Source organism: Muntiacus reevesi, chromosome 2 (genome assembly GCF_963930625.1).
Source record: "Muntiacus reevesi chromosome 2, mMunRee1.1, whole genome shotgun sequence".
NCBI classification, from domain to species: Eukaryota; Metazoa; Chordata; class Mammalia; order Artiodactyla; family Cervidae; genus Muntiacus; species Muntiacus reevesi.
This window is the reverse complement of record NC_089250.1, coordinates 167,217,200-167,235,666: the sequence shown is the minus strand read 5'-3', so window position 1 is coordinate 167,235,666 and position 18,467 is coordinate 167,217,200. Positions and strand designations below refer to the sequence as shown.

Genomic DNA, 18,467 nt, shown 5'->3' with positions numbered 1-18,467 from the left:
TGATTCTGCTACATCATGGACCACAGCATGCCAGGCTTCCCTGTCCTTCACCATCTCCCAGAGTTGCTCAAACTCATGTCCATTGAGTCAGTGATGCCATCCAACCATCTCATCCTCCTTCGCCCCCTTCTCCTCCTGCCTTCAATCTTTCCCAGGATCAGGGTCTTTTCTGATGAGTCGGCTCCTCGTATCAGGTGGCCAAAGTATTGGAGTTTCAGCTTCAGCATCAATCCTTCCAGTGAATATTCAGGGCTGATCTCCTTTACGATGCACTGGTTTGATCTCCTTGCTGTCCAAGGGACTCTCAAGAGTCTGCTCCAACACCACAGTTAGAAAGCATCAGTTCTTCAGTGCTCAGCTTTCTTTATGGTTCAACTCTCACATCCATACATGACTACTGAAAAAACCATAGCTCTGACTATATAGACCTTGGTCAACAAAGTGATGTCTCTGCTTTTTAATATACTCTCTAGGCTTGTCATAATTTTTCTTCCAAGGAGCAAATGTCTCTTAATTCTGTGGCTGCAGTCACTGTCCACAGTGATTTTGTCTGTCACTGTTTCCTTTTTTTCCCCATCTATTTGCCATGAAGTAAAGGGACCAGATGCCACAATCTTCATTTTTTTGAATGTTGAGTTTTAGACCAGCTTTTTCACTCTCCTTTTTCACCTTCATCAAGAGGTTTCATTAAGAGTATAGGATATACTTATGCTAAAAATGTTTCATTGTTGATCTGAAATGCAGATTTTCCTGGGCTTCCTGTATAATATTTGGCAATCCTTCTTCAATGCCTGGAAACCCCTGGAAGGACTTGACTGTTTTCCTTATCATTCTTGTTATCTTCTCTCAGTGGTCCTCAAACCTGAGAATCCCCTGCAGGACTTGAGAGCTCACAGGACACGGGTCTAGCCCCAGAACTTCTGAGCCCGCTGACTTGGGGCAGGGGTAAGAACTTTCACTTGTGATGAGCTCCCCAGTGATGCGGGTGCTGCTGGTTTGGGGGATGAAGGGGAAGCAGACACCACACAGATGTTGGCGCCTCTGCTAAAGCATCAGCCCCCACTTTGAGAACCGCAGCCATCTATCTTCTGTAGAGAGTAAACAGCCTAAACATCAGTGCCTCGATCCTCAGGCCTCTTAGCTGCTTACTTGGAGACCTGAGGTTAAGTTGCTGACCTTCGAGACCTCTGCTCATCTGTAAAGAGGAAAACACCTGCTTTACTGAGTCACGGGATGAATTGAGGCACAAATGGGGGCCAGGGCAGGGGATGCTTGGAGACTGGTGGCTGTTAGCATTGTGGCTGCCGCTGGCATCTCCAAGGTTACAGTACATGTTCATGTGGACCACTCCTGTGAGACCTCCCTAGGACCTTTGAGGCAGATGCTATCCCCGCACGGAGCAGAGGAGGAACAGGGGACCAGCAAGCTTGAGTGGCCAGTTCCAGGGCATAGAGCACCAAGCTGAGGCCTAACCTGATTCAGGTCTGCAGACTTGGATCCCAAGTGGACACTTCTTTCATGGTGTGGAGGGTTAGGAAGGCCAAAGGAAGCATCGAAGGTACATTATAAAAACACGACGCTTAACGTACTAACACTAGTATTATTTTCATGAAGCAGAAACCAATGATGATTTCCTGCCATGTATAATGAGGTCACTCAGAACTGGGGTCATTAAACCTTAGAGGCTGGTAAGGCTGCCTAGCTCCTTTGGTTCGCCTTTATTCATCAGTGAGTTCATTGTGAGAAATGCTGTACCTGTTTTGCTGAACCCAGGGGGAAAAAATGCACATTTTAGGCAACTGATGGGAGCCCTTGAGCGTTCAGTGTGTTAGAGTCTGGTCTTGTGTGGGATCTGAGTCCGTCTTTGAGTTTCTGATACCGCAGACAGCTGAGTGAACTGAACTTGCATGATTTTAGCCTGTTCAGGGGCTTCTTATGGCAGACAGCCAAGTAAACTGAATCTAGGACCATAAAGGAGAAGGCCTGGGGGACAGATGGGAAAGCAGCTTGTGATGGAGCTCTTGGGTCTGAGAGAGAGAACAACAGAATTGTGGTAAGACTCCTTTTAAACAGTTTGACTTGGGGATTTGGTTTTTCTAACTGGAGGAACTGAAGCCATGGTCCCTGGTCTGCCCATGTTGCATCAAGGATTCGACCTTATGAGGATGTGTGGGAAGGTTCGTGGGCTTCCAGAGTGCCTGGCGGGCCCTTCTTATAACCCCACCACCACCCCATGCCTAGGGGCAGGTCAGTGTCAACATGTGTGCATGCTCAGTTGTGTCTGAATCTTTGCAGCCCCATGGATGGTAGCCCGCCAGGCTCCTCCGTCCATGGAATTCTCCAGGCAAGAATACTGGAGTGGGTTGCCATGTCCTCTCCAGGGGATCTTCCCAACCCAGGGATCAAACCCATGTCTCCTGCATTGCAGGCAGATTCCTTACCAACTGAGCCACCTGGGAATCCCATGCCCAGACCCTTTCTCAAATCCATCCTTTAGCGCCCAGCACCCTGTGTGTTCACAGAGTCCCCAGGATAGTGATTCTGCTGGAAACTCGAGGATCAGTCTACATGTGCAGGAACCAAGCTCTCTGCAGAGAGAACAATTCACTTGCATTAACCAGAAGCCTGTGATGCCTCATTTCTTGACCTGAGTGTGGAAAGAGAAATAGATTTCTCTGCAGACCTCTGGTTTCTTTTTCATTTCTTAATTTTGGATACCTTTACCTGAAGGATCTGAGAACCTCCTTGCATCTCTAAACTGTGACATTAGTGTCTCTCTTTTGGGTCCTAATGATCACTGTCTCATTGTTGTAGAGCGTTACTTTTATGTAAATGAAACACACAACCTCCACCCACTACCCAGGCGCCTGGAATGGGCAGCTCACCATGTGAAACTGTCCTTCAGGGTCCCACAGAAGCATAGAAGGATTGCAGAAAGATGACGATGTTTATCCAGCACAGGATTTTATCATCACAAGAGCACTTTGGAGGTGAACAACCTGTGAGTCTTTAACTAGCTTTTCTACGGTGCAATGCACAGCGTTTAGCTTCTGGAGGGTTAATTAGTCCAAGATAGACCCTTGGCTGTTGCCTGTGTCAGCAAATTAGAGATCCCAGCGAGACGTGCCGAATGGAAATGATGTGCAAGTAGCTGGATTCAACTCCCGAAGACCATGATGCAATTATTCCAGTCGCAGGAAGGCCAGCTGCTCACTGGCTTTGAAACTGACATAATGAACAGCCTCCCTTGTGAGCTTAGAATACACACCTACTGGGCCCTCTTTCTTAGGGGAAAAATCCTCTAGAGGTTTCCTTCCCTAAGACATACCCCATTTCCATTCCTTTGGGCAGGGCGTGTCTTTCTTAGACAATACTGGGCACTGTAGACTTGGCCTCTCTACTCCAAACTGGCTTGTTGGCTCCTGGCTGGATTCTCTCCAACAGGCATCCCTTAGCTTTGGTGTTTTTAAGCTGGTGAAGCACATTCTAAAAGATTCTTCAAAGTGCTCAGGGTGACTGCCAAAAATCAGCTTCTGCAAAGGCACTGTGCTAATAAATCCAGTGTGAACTTGATTATCATTTAGATTACTTGTTCAATAGGAGAAATGAAGCTTTGCAATCAGAGCTGTAGATAAGGACTCTGTGAGGAGGATAATGAGCTCTGGCCTCATAAACAACACATCACACCAGTGTTCCGGTGACCCTTGCTGCCTCTGGTAACACTGGTGGCTGTCCGAGTGTTCAGGCCACCTGTCCTTTGTATATGCACACATGTTTGCACACGAGGTGAGGGTTGTGATAAACACCCGCATGTGTTTATAGAGATTAATGCGGTGTCAAGCTTGTACTCAGCTGCTCCCCAAGAACAGCCTCAGAAGCACCAAAATCTTAGTAGCTGCTTGTTTGCTCACACTGTGTGCCTGGCCTTAACTCGTGAACTTAGCAATAGTCTAGTAATTTGGATACAGTAATGAGCCAGACACCAGACATTCAAGTTTAAAAAAAAAAGAAAAAGAATTTTCCAGAAAGACAGAAATGGGCAATTTACTACCTTAGTAATTGTATTAAGAGGGGGTTGGGGGGGGAAGCCTGCTCTATTTGAATGATAATGGGACGTAAATACAGCCTCAGTTCTTTCCTCCATATTAGTGAATTAGAATACACGAAGCTTCAAGGAAAATCCATAAAAGATCCATAAGCTGGCTGAAAATTGTTCTCACCAGTCACTTTAATTTTATAAAGGCAGAATTCCCATTAAAAGGGTATGGATAGATGGGCTTTCGCCGTATCTTTGAGCAAAGTGCGTGCAGGATGGTTTCCATCCTGTAAAACGAGGTCCCCAGCGGAGCCGGCTGCATACTTCCTTGAAGAACCATCTCCTGCTGTAGGCTGGTCCTCGTGGTCTTGCTGTGTTTCCACCCAGGGCCACCTTACTCCTGGACTCCCTCTCACTATCAGGACGCCACTTTCTTTTTCAAGATTCAGTTCAGCTGTGTCCTTCTGTGAAGTCTCCCCAGTTGCATCCCTTCCATGATGGACCACACAGCCCCACGAGCCCTCTCCCAACGCAGATGTCAGTAGTGACATCTGATGGCCACGTGTATCTGGCTCTATCCCTGGGCTGTGAGTCCTTTGTCTTACTGATCCTTGAGTCTACCGGGCCCCAAACAGGTGAAAGTTAAACAGTCGAATGAAGGATGGCTCCCACCCAAAGCCTGTTTTTCTTTCCATCTTTCTTTCTTTTTATTTTATTCAACTATATATAGTTAATTTACAACATTATGTGAATTTCTGCTGTGCAGCAAAGTGATTCAGTTATACATATATGTACACGCATTCTTTTTCGTATTCTTTTCCATTACAGTTTATCATAAGGTGTTGAATACAGTTCCCTGTGCTATACAGTAGGGCCTTGTTGCTTATCCATTCTATATACAATAGTTTGCCTCTGCTAACCCCAGACTCCCCCTCCCCCCTCCCCCATAAAATCTGGCTTTCTGTCCCACCTTCACAACCCACTTGGCTCATGCTCCGTGGGTGCAGCTGAGTCCTGAGTCGTCCTATTTCCCAGTTGTTCTGAGCGCTGCTTACCCAGCCACAGCGGTCTGACCTGTCTCCCTGCAGCCGAGTTGGAAGGGACTCTGCCCAGTGTGCTTAGCCGCTCAGTCATGTCCAACTCTTTGCAACCCCATGGGCTGCAGCCCACCAGGCTCCTCTGCCCACGGGGATTCCCCAGGCAAGAATACTGGAGTGGGTTGCCATTTCCTCCTCCAGGGGATTTTCCCAACCCAGGGATCGAACCCAGGTCTCCCGCATTGCCGGCGGATTCTTTACCGGCTGAGTCACCCAGGAAGCCGTTACTCTATCCAGTTGGTGCATATTCTGAACAGCTGCTGGAGCCATCCTTTGGGAATCCAAATCAGAGTCCCTACCTTAAACCTCACCTGGTTCTCTGTCTCTTACTCTGAAGGAACACTCAACAGACTTGAAATTCTCCTTAATAGACTTATAAAACCCAGCAAGGATGGTTCCCACCTTCAGCAGTTACCAAATGCAAGTTTGTGTGCCCAACGCATCGTGTGGCCCAACAATACCTAAAATATAGGGGTCTGGAGCAGAGAAAGGTTTATTGGAAGGCCGTATAAAGAAAATGGGTGGCTGGTGCCCCTAAGTCCAACCTCCCCTAAGGGTTTCAGCAAAGAATTTGTAAAGGCATGGTGAGTGAGGGAGGCGTTGACTTTGGCAAACTTCTTGGTGTGGAAACCCTTTATTCTTGCAGGTGTCATGGGGTTCCTGTAAACCTCCAAAAGGCCAAATGTTATTTTCTGTTTTGCAACTTTTCATCTCTATATGAATGGAAGAGTGTTACACCCTTAAAGGTCAGAGCCTTGAAAAAGGGCTCTCCTGTGTATTTCAGGCTTTCGGGAACATTCTTAACTCAAAGCAAAAGCAATAGGATACAAAGATTAATGAAATGGATCTAACACAGAGCCAGATCTGTTCTTCCCTATTACAAGGTGCCCACTAGAACCACGGGAGATTCTGGTTTAGATCCTAGTGCCCGTGCGCGGGAAGCATGGTCAGGCTCTGCAGGTGGTGGTGGAGTGTGGCCTGGGTGGAGAACCACAGCGGTCTTTGCTCTCACCTGTTCCCCACCGGCCTTCTCACGCCCTCCTTCCTAGCACTGTATGCGCCATGGCCCCCTGATCCTTCCTCATTCTCCCTCATGGCCCCCACAGCCAGCTCATTTGGATCATAGTAAAATATGTCCTCCTCAAGGGGCCTTCCTGACCCCGACCCCCGCCCCCTGGGGCCCACTTGACCAAGTGGCCAGGATTCATTTTCATCACAATACTCACCTGATACTTCGTAGCTGGTCTGTTCATTATCCAGCTTCTCCCTCAATCCGGAAGTTTCATGGTGGCAAGATCTTATCAGTGTTTTTTTCTTCTGAGCATCCCCTGGAGGCACAGTCATTGCTCCTTCAATGTAGGAGGAAGGGGGAAGAGAAAGAAATTTTGGAATGATCGCCTGGGAAACTGACCAGCACTTGTCAGGGCTCCCGAAAGGCGGATTCTGAAACCATAGGTTGGTGACCATGTTCTGAGGTTGAGGGCATGTGTGGGCAGGGCTGGACTCGTTTGGACTGAAACACAGCTCTGTCACTCACTCATTCACTGAAATACCCAGAGCAGAGGACCCTTGGCCCTTTGAACTTTGATTTTCTGACCCTGAAATGCAAAAATTACGAGCCTGTCACAGGGTTGGTGTGAAGACCCACTGAGATCCAATAAATACTAGCAGTTTATTAGAACTAGTAGTGCTGACCCTCTGGTGTCACACTGCCCCCTCCCTCTTCCGGCTGCCTTCCCTCTCAAAGCGCCAAATGTGCTTTTTCCTTTTTGTTTTTTTGCTCTAATGAGGTCGGAAGCCATTACAACACACTGTGATTTATTTCAAACCACTTCCTCCAGGGAGGCAGAACTTTGTTCTTTTCCTCTCTTCCCTCGCATCCTGAAAGCCTCCATTGCTCATCTGATGAGCCTGGTGCTGTTAGGAAAACTCACGATCAACAGCGACCAGTGTGAGGCATGGGCTGGAGCCTGCCAGCTGGGGTCAGCACTCCTGGGCGCAGACCTGCTTGTTTTGCACCTAAGTTGGCTGCTGGACCCAGAATTTAAGCTTGTGCTGAGGCCCAGCGGGCGGAGAAGAGTTCAGAAAACAAAACAGAGGAGGTACCCAATAGTCACATTCGCCTGAGTTTCCTCGGAAAATAGACCAAAGCTTCATTGTGGTATCAGCTGCTTAAAAGAAATAAATCAAACTGAACCAAAACAAAAACAGAGCTAATATCTGCGGGGAGACCACAGACAATTGAGCTGAGATTTTTTAAGTGTTTTTCATAGTGTTTCTATCCCCCTGGGGACCCTGCCTCGGTCCACACCAGCCTCTCCCTCGTCCTGAGTCGCTCCTGAGGAATGCTGGTGCAGACTGGAGTCTAAGTCTGCAGGCGGCTCCTTCTCCCTGGAGTGGGAGTCTGTAGGAAGACACATATTTGCTTGCTAGAGACCCTGGCTGCCGTGGCAACACCCCCATTTCTTTGGAACGCTGTTGGGCTCTTCCTGAGGTCTTGGGTTCTGGCCTGGCCCTGTCTAGATCGAGAGGGGAGGGTGGGCACTGGGAGGACTCTGGCAGATCAGAGTCCTCATGGTGAGGTTGACTCTCCTGGTTCATGTGGCCCAATGCCTTTCCAAACACTGGGGATGTTTCCCCTTCACTGTGAAAGTTCTGATTTCTTTCTCCTTTCTCTTGGTTCTCCTTTGAATCTTGTCTTTGAGGCTGAGTAACGGTACCATCTTTTATGTTTACAGCCAGACAGAAGACAGGCTCAGCCACTGTGTCGTTTCCATATTGTAAATCAGAGCTGTGTTATAGTTCCCCAGACAGGAAAAGACTTCTTCATATCCTTGCCTCTGGTCTGCCTTCTTGTATATTCTTAAAAATTTCTGCACATTCTCAAGCTTGGGGTATCTGAGATGGCTCTGTTGGAGTGTTGAAGACGGGGAACAGGCCCAGGTGGGGAGGCTGATTGAAGCCTGGCGGGGTCTTGGCTGAGGGTGCCAGGAGCCTGCCTCAGTTCCACGACTGAAGGATGCTGAGTCACCATCTACTTCTGCCGAGTGAAGGCTGGTGTGCTGGTTACCATCCAGGTGTTTCGGGCAGTTTGTGTGATAGCCACTCAGATGCATCCCCGTGCAGCAAGCACCCCAGGAGCATTTTGGGGTGCCAGACTCTTGGCTAATCTATAGGGCCAAGAGTCTCTCAGGCATCTCACAGTTGTATCAAAAGGGTACTCACTATTTTTTTTTCTTTGTAAAAAAAAATGCAGACCATTTTTTGAGTGCCATCTGTAAACATCCTTGCAATTAGCAATGTGTACTTTCATTAAAAGACATTCCAGACTTGGTGATGTGTAGCCACTGGACGCTTTCTCAAAGGACACTAGACAGATGTTACTGTTAGACTGTTTTCCGTTACATTTTCTGACCTTGGAAAGGACTAATTCCTCCCCCTTAGAAAGGGAATAGAGGCTGAGCATCCACGATGGAGACTGAAGTTGGGAGTGAAAGTTTCTGCCCTCGGTGGCCTCGGAGGCACCAAAAACCTAGTGTGACTGCTTTGTGGACGGGATGACCACTCCCCGGCCCTGCACCCAGAGCGACGCTGAGACACGTTTTTGTGCTGCCCTGGCACGACCCCAGTAAACTGTGACTCTTTGTTGCTCAGTGAAGCCTGCAAAGGGGTCACTGCCCAAGAAGTCTGTTAGAGCTGACCCTGAACTCCATGCTGTGTTTGACTGTGGTCAAGGCCAGCCTATAGGTTGCCAAATTTGATACAATCATGCGTGGTGTGTGTCTACTGAGTCCTGCGGTGTTTATAACAGGCTGGTCTTGGATTAAGGACGGATAACAGAGAGTCACGCAAGCCTGCTGTGATGTTTTTCTAGGTAAGTGCAACATCCATATCTTCTGAAATTAATCATCTTTCCATTTTTTTTCCCCCAGATAACTTGTTCAAGCCCAAAGAAAGGTACATTTCAGAGAAGGAGATGCACATGAGATCTAAAAGGTACTTGGTTCTATTGTGTGAGGTGGAAAAAGTGGGGGAAGGAGGGGTGGCTTGCTGGATTCAGGCAGTGTCCAGCAGGACCATGACGTTTCCGTCCACGTCTGAGCTCTGAGGTCTTCCCGGCCATGAATTTGAAAAGCTGGCCCAAAGGAGTGCAGTTGCCGCATTGCGCCTCTGAATGTTGATGTCGTTCTTGGAAAACCCTTAGGAAGGTGGTGGGTCTTGAGTTCTGAACCAGTCCGGTTATTGGTCTCTAAGAGATCCCCAGACTCAACAGAAACGCTTCTGCGTGTTCCTGCCGTTGGCTCTGGGCAGGTGCCATTTATCACTGTGCACCTTCGCAGGTAATTTCATAAGAGGGGGAGGAGCTGGGTCTCCGGGCCTGCAGGAAAGCTTCCAGGCCTGCAGGTGGACGGTTTGAGGGGGCCACAGAGCCGCAGAGGGCCACGAGCCGGCCTTCTTGGCGCCCGGCTGCCGCAAGCTCTCCGTGTCCTGCTTGGCTGGTTGCAGTTCTGGACGCCCCCTCATTCTCACCAGCACACAAAGACTGCCATTCTTCCTGAGCTCAGGCCTCCCAATCCACACGTAATAACCCGGCGGAGTTCGCCAAGTTCATGCAAGTAACATGTCATTAGTTTATAATAAACTATCTGGCATTAGAGGGGGATTATAATAATTAAACCAAACTGATAGAGCAACTGAGAGAAACCATTGAAACAGGAAGAGTACATTTCTCCCCACTCTAGGCAGAAAATCTCTGCTTTTCCCATGATTATATTGTTTCCATGATCATTAGCCAGCTTTGATTATCTGTAGGGAAACTCTCTGTAAATTTTTAAAAAAAGTGTCAGTGGCAGGAAGGGGAACCCTCCCATTAACCACTGGCTTCACAGCATTCTAACTGGGGGCTTTAAAGGGCCACTGGGGGTCAAGACTGCTGTTTCAGATGTATGAAACCGTGTATACTCATGCCCAAAGCATTCCTCTTTCAGTTTGGTGGAAAATTCAGCCAAATGGTCCCCTCCTGGTCCCTAAGCCCAAAGCCACTATTGTGGAGGCTTGAAATTAAAATGCTCGATCTCAAAGCAGCATCTGTGGACAGAGCATCGCCCTGTCATCTTACTGAAGACGGAGCAGCCTCTGAGAGGACCAGTCAGTAATGGTGCTATGTCCCCCGTCGCGGCTTCCCTGTCTGGAAACCAGGGCTCCTCGGACACAGTCAGAGAGGCATCTACTCTGTGGTCTGCCCTGAGTGGACCCAGACCCCGGCTCTCAGACTTCACTCCCCCGCAGAATCGTAATGTTTCTTTCGTGTTCTTTGTTATTAATTATATTACTAAATTGCACTCTCATTTTAAAAATTCAAGCACAGGAGAGAGAACTGAAGTCCCTCATGACCAGCTCTCCCCCCTCCTACCCCACTTCCCCACCCTTGTCCTGCCTCCAGAGACACTATAGGTATTGGCATCCTTTATACCCTTCCAGGCCTTTCTCTCTGCCTGAAAACAGACATTACTTGTTACATATACAATTGTCTAATTTTTGACCATAAATGGGATCATGCCATGTATTATCTTTCTGTAACTTGCTTCTTTTACTCTATGTCTGTGGGGACTTTCTGTGTCAGAAGATATAGATATGGATGACTTTCTTCACTGATGCAGAGTAGTCCATTGCATAAATGAATGATAATTTGTTAAGGATGTTCTTTTAGGAAAATACTGCAGCAGAAGCTCCAGGACTGAGGCCTAGGAATTTTTATCCAGAACACCCCACATAGTCAGATAGTTAAGATCGGGACAATGTGTCTCTATAGGTGCAGAAGGATTTCCACTGTGGAGCTTTAGGACATGTCATCTTTCCTACTGATCCTGACGGCCTTCTCCTGGTTCCTTCTAGAATAGCTCCTGGGCTTGGCAGTCGTGTGTTCACTCAGTAATTCATACCATGCTGACACCCTCTGTGCCAGTCACTCTGATGAGTGCAAGCAGTTCCCGGGTTACTTTATGCAGCGCAGTTGAGGGCCAGTGTTACAAGAAGTCAAGCAGACCAATGCTGGGCTCCCAGCTCCTCATTCACCAGCTGAGGGATGTCACTGGCCTCCTGACCTCGCTGGGCCTGGGGCCCCTCACTCCCATAACAACAGGACACTGCACGACGTCTCTTCCACCTGGTGTGATGGCTACCTGGGAAAATTCGTGTCAGATGATTAGACTAGTAAGGGCCCCTGCTACACTGTTGGTGGGAATGTAAATTGGCATAGCTCCTATGGAGAACAGTATGGAGGAGGAGCCTTCAAAAACTGACAATAGAGCTCCCATATGATCCTACAAGCCCACTCCTGGACATATACCCAGAGAAAACTGTAATTTGAAGAGTACATGCACCCCAATGCTCATAGCAGCACCATTCACAATAGCCAAGACATAAAAGACACCTCAGTGTCCTTCAACAGACAACTGGATCAGGATGTGAAACACATATACAGTGGAATATTCAGTTCAGGTCAGTTCAGTCATTCAGTCGTGTCTGACTCTTTGCCACCCCATGAATCGCAGCATGTCAGGCCTCCCTGTCCATCACCAACTCCCGGAATCTACTCAAATTCATGTCCATCGAGTCGGTGATGCCATCCAACCATCTCATCCTCTGTCGTCCCCTTCTCCTCCTGCCCCCAATCCCTCCCAGCTTCAGGGTCTTTTCCAATGAAGGTCTTTTCCACCTTCACATGAGGTGGCCAAAGTACTGGAGTTTCAGCTTCAGGATCAGTCCTTCCAATGAACATCCAGGACTGATCTCCTTTAGGATGGACTGGTTGGATCTCCTTGCAGTCCAAGGGACTCTCAAGAGTCTTCTTCAACACCAAAAGTTGGAGTTAGTTCAAAAGCATCAATTTTTCGGTGCTCAGCTTTTTTCACAGTCTAACTCTCACATCTGTACATGACCACTGGAAAAACCATAGCCTTGATCAGACGGACCTTTGTTGGCAAAGTAATGTCTCTGCTTTTTAATATGCTGTCTAGGTTGGTCATAACTTTCCTTCCAAGGAGTAAGCATCTTTTAATTTCATGGCTGCAGTCACCATCTGCAGTGATTTTGGAGCCCCCCCCAAAAAAGTCCGACACTGTTTTCACTGTCTCCCCATCTATTTCCCATGAGGTGACGGGACCAGATGTCATGATCTTAGTTTTCTGAATGTTAAGCTTTAAGCCAACTTTTTCACTCTCCTCTTTCACTTTCATCAAGAGGCTCTTTAGTTCTTCCTCACTTTCTGCCATAAGGGTGGTGTCATCTGCATATCTGAGGTTATTGATATTTCTCCCGGCAATCTTGATTCCAGCCTGTGCTTCCTCCAGCCCAGCGTTTCTCATGATGTACTCTGTGTATAAGTTAAATAAGCCGGGTGACAATATTCCTCAGCCATAAAAAAGGATGAAATAGCGCCATTTGCAGCAACATGGATGGGCCTAGGGATGATCATACTCCATGAATTAGGTCAGACAAATATCATATTATATTGCTTATACGTGGGATCTAAAATAAATAATGATATAAATGGACTTACCTGCAAAACTGAAATTGACCCACAGACTTCGAAAAGAAAGTTATGCTTCTCAGGGGGAAAGGGTGGGGAAGGGATAAAGTAGGAGTTTGGGAGTAACACATATGTACTATTGTGTGTAAAACATAGTCAACAAGGACCTACTGTGCAGAAAGTGGACTCAGCATTTTTAATAACCTATCTGAAAAAGACTATAGATACATGTATAAGCTAAATCACTGCTATATACCTGAAACTAACACAATATTGTAAATCAGCTATACTGATTATAGCCATACTGTAAATCAGCTGTATATTTTATTCAGTAAAAGATAATTTTGAAAGATAAATTCATAAAAAAGATGATTAGCCTAATGCCCATTAGGCTAATGCCCAAGACGATGTCTTGCTAATGTTGCCATTATCAATCTTTTTATACTTTGTAATTATTATTTTAATAGGGGAACTTGTTAAATTTTGTTGGGCTTTCAAACATGAGGGAAAATAAAAGAGATGTTCAGCCACATGTCACCAGTGCAGCATCCTCAAAGCTCAGGCTGTGTGTCCCCTCTCTGTCCATGGATGCCAGCCAAAATCTTGTTTGGCGTCAGTGCATATGCAGTCTCTGTAGGGAGGTAAGAAGGAAGGGCCCAGACGGAGGCTTCTTGAGGCCCTGCTGATGCCGTGGCAGCTCCTAATTTTGCACCAGGACACGCATGTGACGCTTACGCCTAAGATGTGTTTGGAATCAGCTTACCTAGGAATGCAGTAGGTGAAGAGGCAGACTCACACATTTTGTATGTGTGCTGCTCCAATACGACCCCAGCTACGTTCATAGATTCGCTGCTCCTTCTCCAAGTCACAGGAAGACAAAAGCTGAGAGGCAAAAAAAGTATTTGGTAAAAAGTAAGTTTACACTCAGGGGGTTTCCCAAGTGACTCAGATGGTAGAGAATCCGCCTGCCAATACAGGTGATGCAGGAGACACAAGTTTGATCCCTGGGTCGGGAAGATCCCCTGGAGGAGGAAGTGGCAACCCACTCCAGTGTGCTTGCCTGGGAAATCCCATGGACAGAGGAGCCTGGTGGGCTGTAGTCCATGGGCTTGCGAAGAGTTGGACAGGACTGACTGAGCATGCGCTCACACACACACACACACACACACACACACACACACACACACACACGTGCACTCAGAGTGGCCAAACCAGTAGGGCTGGCAGCTCTCATTTTACAAACAAGTGGTCAATTATCACAGGAGATGGAGAGAAAGAACAGTGACTTCTAAGTAAACCCCTGGCGCCTCCAGCTCTGCCCTGGGTGGGGCCCCATCTACTACACAGCCCCCGCCTGGGCAGCCCCCTCTGAAGACAGGCAGGGGAGCCCCGGGTCTCGGGGTCTCCAAGACGTAGGGTGGTCCAGAGGGGGCTGATCTCCCCTTTGAAATGGAAGCGCCTGCTGAGAAGGCCGGAGGCAGAGCCTTGGCAGACGCACGCTGTCCCGTTACCATTTCAAAATGTTTTCTCAATTTCTTTCAGAATCTATAATAACTTGCCGGAAGTAAGGAAGAAAAAAGAGGAACAAAAGAAAAGGGTGATCTTACAGAGTAACAGACTCCGGGCCGAGGTCTTCAAAAAGGTAAGGGCCCGGCTGCCAGCAGGTGTGACGGGTGTGTGGTGCCCAGATGCTGGGCCTGAACTTGACGTCTTTGTCTCTGCTTCCCCAGCAATTACTGGACCAGCTCCTTCAAAGGAACGCGGTCTAACCACAGGCTGCCCCACTGACCCTCTACCTGGACCTGGGATGACTTCAAACACTGGATAAACCATTAAACTTAACCGTATCTTCATGACGTGAAACACTTATTTTACTTTTGATGTTTTTTTTTCCCCCCATAAAGCAAAGCATAGCTTCCTGAATTGCTGACCTAAACCAAGCACAAACGATAACCGTTGAGGAAATGGATCTTCAGACTGCAGTGGGGTAATCAACCCAACAGAACCCACTTGATCCAGTCCTTTCATTTTTTGACTTCTGAATTTTACCTTTTGCTTCTGATGTTTACCCCTACAATTTCCACCCAGACACAAAAGCCTTCTATGCTCTCAAAGGCTTAGATCCCTGGGAAGGGATCTTTCTTTTTCATCGAATTTCTAGGACCTAAATGCATCACTTTAAAAATACCGTTCCCAACTTCTGCCAGTTCTGCAAACTCCAGATTTTGGACCATTGCACAGTGTGTTTGAAACCCCTCTGGATGTCTGTACCATTAATACTGGAGGTGACTTTGAAGCTAGGCGGCTGCTCTGACGGAGACTGGGGACCTGTTTCTCGGTGACCTTGGGTGGTCAGAGCCGCCCCCACCACCCCCTCCCCACTCCTAGCACCTGTCTTCATTCAGCAAAAGCGTCTATATCCACGGAAGCCATGAGGGCAGAATTGGCTGGAAAAGAGTTGCAGGTCACATCAGTGTTTTTGGCAAGCTATCCCCCGCCCCAACCAAAAGATTTGCATGGCTGAAAATGGCCTGAAGGCTCCAACTCTGCCATTTGATCCTCCAAACCCTTACAATGTCCATTATTCATAAATGTGTTTGGGGAGTGAAGGACAATAGTTTTACCAAAAATGGAAATAAATGCAACTATTACAAAAATCGTTGCCCTGTCCCATGTTCTGTGTTATGAGCCAAGCAGCCAGTGCAGGTGGTGCTCAGAGAGGAATGGTGCCAAGTTCCGGGGGGACCTCAGGCCTGCTCCTGAGCCACCGCCTTCCGACCGTCAGAGCCACAGGTAAGGCCCTTGAGCTTCCTGATGTCCGGTCCCTTCGCCTGCAGGGTCTCTCCTGCTCCTCCTGCTGGCAAAGCCTGGCATCGTGGGAGTGGGCAGAGGGAAGGCATTTCAAGGGCCTGGGTCCACTTTAACAGAGAAGGCAAAGAAGGGTGCGTAGGGTCATGTGCGATGATTAAGAGCTGGCATGGGTAGTTATTTCTCTTGGCTTAGTCTGCTCATCTCTCTCCATCAAACGGAGATCGTTACACTGCCTTCTCCTTAGGTTTACTGTGGGATGGAATATAAGCCAGTGTGAGTTGAGCGCTTAGAAGGACGTGTGGCCCAGAGCAAACAGCTAGTGTTTCTTGTCATCTCTACATAGACGTGGACGTAGTGTCCTGAGAAACCCTGAGCACAAGCCCACCAGTTGTTCATCCCTTAGCCCCTCCGCTTGGCACTGAGAAGACGCACCAGCAGGACTGTTGAATCTGTGGGTGTTGCTACAGCAAAAATCAGTCATACACACTGGACGCTTTGTATTTTCTCAAGCGCTTCTCATTCTTAGAAACAGTTTTGACAGCCTGGCTACGCATGCCCTTAAGGTTAATTTGGTTTTGGTGAACTTATGAGGCCTCTTCTAGAATACAATGTTGAATTTCTGTTTACATTTTTAATGCTTTTTAACAAAAAATATTCCTCATCAAATGCGTGGTATTAGTTTAGGGCCGTCTTTTGTAGGTAGCTATCTTGCCACAACTTCTACTTGTTTTTCTTTCATATCTTCAGAGAGTTTCCAAAACTTTTCCTAACCAATAATTTAAATTCAAGGCCAAATCACTTCTAGACGGTTCTGTGACACTTTCTGAAAAGTGGATTTGTGTCGGTTGATATCTAAATATCTCAGAGTGCCTGGGTGGGGCCAACTTTCAAAAATGCCCAGAAAGGGCTTCCTGCCTTTGCAAACCTGATGTCAAGTCTTAAAATCTAAAGAATAAGTAAAAGCCCACTTGAGATTAAATGCCACTGAGTTATGTATTCCTGAGGACAGTTCTTAACTAAGGTGCCTGAGGTAAGTAGTGGGTAGGAATTTATAATGTCTGTTGAGGTTTGCTTTCCTCTGGACAGCCAGCTCAGGACAAGGCTGCAAGTTAAGTTTTAGTTTCTGCTCAACTAATTTCTTTTCTCCGTGATTATAGTTGATTTTTAATGCTGATGGATGTGCTTCAGTTCAGTTGCTTAGTCATGTCCAGCTCTTTGCAACCCCATGGACTGCAGCACACCAGGCCTCCCTGTCCATCACCAACTCCCGGAGCTTGCTCAAACTCATGTCTATCAAGTCGGTGAGTCATCCTACCATCTCATCCTCTGTCATCCCCTTCTCTTCCTGCCTTCAATCTTTCCCAGCATCAGGGTCTTTTCCAATGATGTGCTCAGTTGCTCAGTTGTGTCCAACTCTTTGTGACCCCATGGACTGTAGCCCACCAGGCTCCTCTGTCCATGGGAATTCTCCAGGCAAGGATACTGGAGTGGGTTGCCATTCCCTTCTCCAGGGGATCTTCCCAACCCAGGGATCGAACCCAGGTCTTCCTCATTGCAGGTGGATTCTTTACAATCTGGGCTACCAGGGAAGCCCAATGCTGATGAGTGAATTTCAAATATCCAGTATTTCTGTTATAATGAGGTCATTGCAGAAATATAATAATGCTATTAATATAATAAATATGGAAGTAAAGGCCTGAATCCTATTAGCCATTCCTATAGCTCTGTCAGGAATTGGTCACCATGTGCTAGATTCTCTTATTAACATCAGATTTAGGGAAAGACTAGACTTTGAAATTATAATAGAATGTATCATCATCATAACTTCAGTATTCACATCCGGTCCTGGAGCTGATTTCTTTGCACCAGAGCGTGTTTGGGTTCTGGCACACCATGATCCTTCAGTGATAAAGCAGGTTGCAGGAGCAGAGGTTCTGTGGCTGATACTCATGAGCTCAGACCAGACACCACTTGGAACCATTTGAGAAGGCAGAGCAGACGGTCACAGCACCAGGCCGCCTTGCTGCAGTCTCCGTGCCTTCATGTCGAAGGAGACACTCCTATTTTGGTGATTTGTCCTCTCTGCCAGCTGGTAATGGAATAATGGAAAAACAATTGCCTGGTTTTTTTTAGCCAGCGTCTGTTGCCAACCCAACTTCCTGGAAGCTGTGTGCTCTTGGGGTGAGTCAGCAAATGCTTGCTCAGATGAAATGCTCCTCATTGAAAGAACTATTTGTAAAACAACCAATGGTTGAAGAGCAGTTGAAAATCCTCTTCTTTCTGAAGTTCTCCCACGTCAGCACTTGCTGGTATAAAAATCTCAGCTTATGGACCTGGTCTCCCACTGTACCAAGTGGCCGACAGTCTGAGTGTGAGGCAAGTCAGAGGCAGAACAAGAGAAGGAGGCATGCGGACGCCTCACCCCACCGGAGGGTCTCAGATAGCGGAGACAGGAGGGTTCTGGGTTAAGGAGTGTGATGGAAAAAAAAAATGATTCACTGTGGCTTTGTGTGAGGGTGTTGGCGTGTGCATTAAAAGCAAAGGAAATGATCTGTGAAGTGAATAAAATGAGTCTATCAGCAGATGGTTCTCCGTGAGAGAGCTCATTGCATTTGTACGTTCATCAATACTTGATCATGACCCACGAATGCCTAGCTAAATAGAAACCTTTTGGGATCGGCTGTCACGGAGCTGAACCAGTCGCCCCATGGACCGAAACACTTCGGAAGTCTCTCCAGCCTTCTCTGTCTGGTGTGGACATGATGCCCCCCACTCCTCTGGAGCACAGGCTATCAGAAAGTTCCCTGAGATTCCATCTCCCCACCGGCGGGCTGCTGGGGAAGCAGGCGCCTCCTCGCAAATGTTTTCTCCACATGGAGCGTAGCGACAGGGTTGGCTCATCGCCCCCAGCACGGAGGGTTTCTTTCAACTCCCGCTGGCCGCCTCAGGCAGAGTTCTGATCCTGGGACCCCAAGAGACTGTCTGAGGTAGT

The 18,467-nt window shown here is 47.6% G+C and overlaps 1 protein-coding gene across 3 annotated transcripts in view; it reads left to right on the top strand.

Moving 5' to 3' along the window:
- C2H10orf90 (chromosome 2 C10orf90 homolog) overlaps window positions 1-14,433 on the top strand; it is a 246,237-nt gene extending 231,804 nt beyond the window's left edge. For all 3 annotated transcript variants that reach the window (XM_065920157.1, XM_065920155.1, XM_065920156.1), the window contains 3 exons: window positions 9,066-9,129; window positions 14,207-14,306; window positions 14,395-14,433. In XM_065920157.1, the coding sequence (XP_065776229.1) occupies window positions 9,066-9,129; window positions 14,207-14,306; window positions 14,395-14,433 (203 nt within the window). The remainder of the gene's footprint in view (window positions 1-9,065; window positions 9,130-14,206; window positions 14,307-14,394) is intronic.
- Window positions 14,434-18,467: the final 4,034 nt, after the last annotated feature.